Source organism: Hippocampus guttulatus, chromosome 9, assembly GCF_054856545.1.
Source record: "Hippocampus guttulatus isolate MCC_2025c chromosome 9, RoL_Hgut_1.0, whole genome shotgun sequence".
NCBI lineage: Eukaryota > Metazoa > Chordata > Actinopteri > Syngnathiformes > Syngnathidae > Hippocampus > Hippocampus guttulatus.
Genome location: NC_141269.1, coordinates 20721585 through 20727805, shown reverse-complemented (window position 1 = coordinate 20727805; position 6221 = coordinate 20721585). Strand labels below are relative to the sequence as shown.

Below are 6221 nucleotides of genomic sequence, written 5' to 3'. Positions count from 1 at the left end.
TGTGTTGTTTGCTCAATGATAGCGGGAACAATTTTCTGAGGATCTATATATCAAAATATGCGGGTGCGTGTGCGTGTCTGTCTGTGCGTGTGCGTGTTTTCAAAAGCTTGATCCCAGCTGCGAGGTCCCATCTCCGCCCCTGAATTTAATGCAACGGTTTTAGTCCCTCATTTACATTTTTTTTTAAATAAACTGAAATGCTGTTATGAAAATAATTCCTTTTGTCAAATGTCCCCCAATCTGTATTTGTGCGTGGGAATCTTCCCGTTTCGGGTTTCCGGAGGTGCTACTGTGACGTCACATATCACGCTCCAAGTGTATACATTGATACAATGTATACATTTCTTGAATATGAAGATTTTTTTGTTTGTTTTCTCGTGGTAATATAAACATACCGTGAAGTTTTATAGATTATTTTTAAGTCTTCAAAAATGTCCTCACTATTTTCGAGACACATTATTGACGCTTAAAAAAAGGGTCGATTTTCATCAGTTTCCATGTAAACAAGTGGTGGTTTATTTAATTCTTAACACAGATTACAGCCTATATTTGGTATTATTTACACTCCCACCACGTTTTTCACTTCACAAAACGGACACTTGTCATCACAGTGACGTCACAATATGTATTTACACCGCAGCCCAGAGAGAACCAGAAAGACAAATATGCAGGTAGACAGCACAACTTCACAAACAACCTGTAGTGTGGTAATGAGAAATATTATATGTCTTTTGGCATTCAGTTGAATGGCAGTTCAGATCGTCCAAACGGCCCCATTGCACATAAATATATATATCGAGTTAAATAAAGTTGAGCGCAAACTGACTCCCATTTGTACAGAATGCTTGTGGGAATAAATCTGTGGCCCAGAGGATGAGTGGTTGGGATATCTTCAGGTAGCCTACTTGTGTTCACTTTCATTTCTTAAAAGAGAACAAAATTTGAGAGCATTTGTGGGCAAACGTCGCATGCCGCGAATGAACCCGATCTATTTCAATTCGGGCATACTGAAACGGATAAAACACGGTTCAATGTTTTATTTGAACCTTTTCATCCCTGACCCGCTTACAATATACTGACGCTGCAATCGCTGGTTATCCCCATTTATACACCTCAGTGCCACGAGGACGATCTAAATTTCCACTTGCAGTGTTTAACCGAATGGGTAACTGAGGTAACGATTTAAGATTTTTGCAAATCGAAAATGTGTAGAGAGCAAACAGAACAACCCACCAATGACGGGGATTAATAGACCACCTTAAGATCTTTTCCTTGAGGGCAACGGATGAGTGTCCAACGAGGTCCACACATCCACACAAAGGTGATGATGACTTGCTAGTTCATACGAGCGCGTCTCGATCGTCCCGCTGCGCAGCGCAGCGGAACGGGGGAGTGCAGTCGACCTGCGGGAAGGAGCTGGCTACTGTTTGAGTTCCAGAGCCCAGACGTGCTGGGGCCATCCTGTCCGCCCTTTTGTCTTCTTGTCGCCCAGTGACGATGAGGAGGACGATGACGACGCGCAAGATGACGATGCAGCTGTCTTGGCGATGTCCACCTGCAGACAAATGGCATTGTTGGAAGAACACGTAATGAATGTTTCCTTGAGAGATAAACAACATGAAGCACCGTTCCATCGGTCCCGTTTGGTGTTCCGCATGAGGCGCAGGTGTTATTTAGAACATAAACTGAAATGAGATGGAATTACATAAATATGAATTCATATATACAGTATATATATATATATGTGTTTATTATTACACATAAAATCACGCCGCAATAAACCAAACAGAGTAAGTGTTGAAACTATCTGCACCCAGTCGTTTTCCTTTATACGGATTAACGCATTCACGTTTTTTGGTGCGTGTTCACGTGCGTGTCAAGGAGAGAGTTAAAATATCTGAAATACGGTCAACGTTTACTTTGTACTTTATGTAATGTAAAAGATTAAAACTAATCATAGATTGTAATTATTTCACTTCACAAAATGTGACGAAAAAAAGGCTGTTGCTATATTTAATTAACCACATCGGTTTCCCCATTTACAGAAGAAAACTAATGTCTGTTTTGCTAACATTCATCATAGTAATCCAATTTGAATCCAGCCATTCAATATGTCAATGTGTTTGTAAAAAAAAAAGTTCCTAATAATTCCCTGCAAAACTTTCAGTCGTGTGCAATAGCTTTATTTTATTCGCCTCCATTGGCCCCAACTTACTGATCACCTGTATTACAACCACAGTATCAACAATAGAAAGAAACGTAATAATACTCCACCAACTAAATTATGATATGCACGCAACATACAACAGAATATGCCAACCTTTTTTGTTAATAATACATTTTTAATTAAAATTTAAAAATTCTCAAATTCATGCACGTTTCGAACACATTCTCGGGATTTCCTTTTTGAATTAAAGCTACTGAGCTCCGATGATTTGCTCACAACCCCCCCCCCCCCAAAAAATACATTTGCATGCAGCGTCACTCCGATGAATCAAAACCGAGCGCCATCACAGTAAAAAATGGTTTACATTCCCTGTGATGGTGCTACTTTAAAAATTCCGAACCTTTTACAAACAGAAATAAATGTAACAAATATAATAACAGATCGATAATAAAGATATATTTTATTAGCACCGTGCTACACCAACAAGAAAGGGATCTGTTTCAATATATTGTCACAAATTTAAGGCCCGTGCATATATCAGCTAATTTAACAAAAACAGTTTTCTTCAGATTGCAGCGGTCATTTCAACAATTTCCATTATGTTCATTAAAGTTAGGCGTTCGGGAAATCGCTGCTGAACATGTGAAACCAGCTCGCTCCAAACCCAACCTACCAAGCGAATGTTTTTCATACGACGTCCCGAATTTGTATGCGCGTTGTTTGCATCCAGCATTTCAAATGACGCTCAGTTTTGGATTTCACGAACTGCACATTGATCTTAAATTTAAATCACTCCGTGTAATCATTCCCTCCGTAAAATAATAAACCATGCCTAACAAATGGTTAAAATTCAAATTGAAGCACGACAAATCTGTATAAGCCAAAACGTTGTAAATCACACGCGCGTGCGCACACACACACACACACACACACACACGCTGTCATGTAGTGTCCTTTTTTTTCTGCTTGGCTCTTGGTGAAGGTGATTTATAATTTTCATAATTTGACGTAATAAATTGCGTGACTAAAATTATCATAGTATACCTTCCGCCTGATTGGCAAGCTTAAGGGATCCGCCATTGAGTTCTGAATTCACTCAAGCGTTAACTCCTTAATTACTAATGGAGCCGCAGAGTGGAGCCATTGCTGTTGATCCCATTCAAGTCAACTTCAAGTATGCGAGGTATTTGTTTTCCACCCGAGGAATCCTCCTTACAGGATTTTTGGGGAGCATTATGAGGAAAGTGTGTTTGCTTGCAGAGCTGCAAGTGGCATCACTTTTTAACACGCACGACAGCGTCGCTTATTTGGAAATGGGGAAAACTTGTTGCCTGACTTGAATAATTTGTAATTCTTTATACATGAAGGCCACATGGATTAATCAATGCAATTATGCTTTTCTTTGTTCCGCGCAGTGGCTGTATTCAGACTTGCGCATATTAAAGCGTAGTAATGTTTACATGCGGTCAACTTGCTGCATGTTATTGTGCACCAATAATGCATCAAATGAACTGCGTGTAAAAAGGGGAACTCGGGCAAATAGTGGAAAATATTGAAATCTCCAACCAATACATCTTGATAACAAATCGTCCGTATGGGGTATGGCCACGCAGAACCAGGCCAAATGTAATGAAAAATAAGGCCGCCCCGTGAGCACAAAATCATGGAAAAGCCTTTGCAAGGAATGAGTTCTGTGCTGAACAATCGACTCGCTTGGCTCCAAGATGTCTGTGAAGGGAGACCAATTTTCTGGCACAGCTCCTTATAGGCGTGATCATTTTCAGCATGCAATCTTTAATGTGTAAAACATTTTGGGGTTTGGTGAGCTCACTGAGAATCGTTTGTTGCCCCGAGTCGTTTTCACATGTTCATGCGTGTTTCCTCTTTTCTTCGGCGAATCTACTTTTGATTTTCTTTTTGTTGTTGTGCCGTTTTTCTATCAAGAGTCCAATTTAAGGAACACATTTGATCAATTTGAATTCACAAGTATATCTCAGCGCAAAGATAGTAATTTTTTCCGCTTGTTTGTTGAACTTGGAATTTGCATCTGCTAACAACACCGGACATATATTTTCAAAATGATTGGGGTGATTTTCATTTCAATCAATATGATATCCATCCCATAATTATCGTTTAGCATATTCCAAAACCTGTAAAGTTTGAGCCTGCTTTACGAAAAGAATTAGTTCGGCCTTTATAGCGTTCCAGTGTCGTCCCCTCTAATTGTAACCACAACGTGACATTATGTCTGAGGCGAATGCAAGTTATTGAAACTTTTCAGCCCTGTGTGTGCTTCTTACCGTGTCCCGCTTCCTCCGCTCCTCCCGCGCTTCTGTCTTCTTCAGCTCGGCTTTGAATGCCTGCGTGTCTCCGTGCTGGCCGTCCTTGTCCAGGATGTCCATCAAGTAGGAGATGTAGCTGGTGGCCAACCGAAGCGTCTTGATCTTGGACAGCTTGGTGTCGGCGGGGACGTTGGGGATACACTCCCTCAGTTCCGCGAAGGCCGAGTTAATACTTTGGGTCCGCCGCCTCTCTTTCCGATTTGCAGTCGGTCTCCGCTTCACTGTCCGAGGATGTGCGTGGTGATGATGATGATGATGATGCATACCCACCTGGGCTCCGTTCACCGCGATGGCGCCGGCACCGGGGACCAACGCACCGTGTCCGTAGTGGTGATGGTGCTGGTGAGGATCCAGGCCACTTACGGTCCCAGCGCCACCGTTGCCGTGGTAATCTGGACTGTAGCCCGGAGCGAGGCCGTACTCGGTGGGCGACACGTCCGCGTGACTAATAAGCCAGCTCGTGAAATAAGGAGGCGCTCCCGTGTCCTCGTGACACCGACCCGCTGCGGCCGCGTGCAGGGAGTAGTGGTGGCTGTCGTGGTGGTGCATGACCGGATGGTGAGAGAAGCCTGATACGAGACTCATGGTGTGACACACGGGGCAGGCGGGCGCGCGCGCAAGCAAACGCATACACGCGCACGCTGGCTGTCTCACGTGCACGTACGACAATGACACCCGAGCCCACGCCGAACCGTCAGGAATGCTGCTCAGTCGCCGTTTAACGACTGTCCAAAGCAGATGTTTGCATGTTGAATCATTTCCACATCGCGACAGAAAATGTCCGCCGAGTCCAAAAGTTAGGCGAGGCAGTACTCCCAAGTAGAAAGAGCCGCGCTAGTCCAGTCTACCGTTGCCCGAAGGCCGCCTAATTCTCGTCATGGTTCCTCTGACTTTCTGGCCTCTGCGATCCGAATACCCGTAGCGCCTCTTTTGTTTTTCTTCTTCTTCTTTTTTTTTCACTTTAACATCCTTTCACCGATTCATCCTATTCCACGGGTCTCTGTCGCTGCCAGCATCAGAGCTGTTTGGCAAGGCAGGGTCAGTCTGTGCAGCAACCGGCTCAACACTACTGGCTATAGTTGACACTGAGCTGACCGAGAGAGAGAAAGAGAGAGAGAGAGAGAGAGAGGGAGACTAACGTCATTTACAAGCGGGGGAGGAGAGTGACTTCGCAGACTTGTCCGACCAATGGCCAACCTTCCACCTTCCACCGGCCTCAACTGCAGGGTCTGTTTACTCGTCTTTAATGTCAATGGGCCCGCTAAGTACGCCTGTTGGCACGCGCACGCTCGCACAGCACAATGTAACCATATGCTCGCTGGCTCAACAGTAAGAGATATGTTCTTGGCATTGGAATTCGTACACAATTTACAATCATTATGTGGCCGACTTGTTTCGCATCCCCGAAGTCTTTGTGGAAACTATATATGGATACGAAGTCAGCTTACTCGGAATATTGGCACTGTAAAACTGTGATTTCGGTTTAATTACACCTCCGTGAAAATATTAAAGCCCGGGTCCGGGGCATGATCAAATCGCGCTGGTTTCTGCAAGGATACACGTGGTCTTTGTACATCTGGTGGGCTGTGGGGATTTAGTTCCCTCACAGATCATCATCAAGTCATCTTGTCCCCTGTCAAAATATTAATTTCCTTCGAACGAAAATCATATCATTACAGTGTATATGTTTCCTAATACAACAAGAGATGTAA

At 43.6% G+C, this 6221-nt stretch overlaps 1 protein-coding gene across 1 annotated transcript; it reads right to left on the bottom strand.

The window, feature by feature from the left end:
• Positions 1–526: 526 nt before the first annotated feature.
• Positions 527–5562, bottom strand: hand2 (heart and neural crest derivatives expressed 2). The gene is made up of 2 exons (XM_086120208.1): positions 4468–5562; positions 527–1555 (listed from the first exon to the last, which is right to left on the bottom strand). The coding sequence occupies exons 1-2, from the start codon at positions 5137–5139 to the stop codon at positions 1421–1423; spliced, it is 807 nt and encodes a 268-aa protein (XP_085976334.1). The 5' UTR covers positions 5140–5562; the 3' UTR covers positions 527–1420.
• Positions 5563–6221: the final 659 nt, after the last annotated feature.

Excerpts from the sequence above, each read along its gene's own strand:
- hand2 (XM_086120208.1), bottom strand. The coding sequence starts at position 5,139 with ATGCGTTTGCTTGCGCGCGCGCCCGCCTGCCCCGTGTGTCACACCATG. Across the intron at positions 1,556-4,467 it reads AGCGGAGGAAGCGGGACACG|GTGGACATCGCCAAGACAGC; the intron begins GTAAGAAGCACA and ends ATTTGTCTGCAG.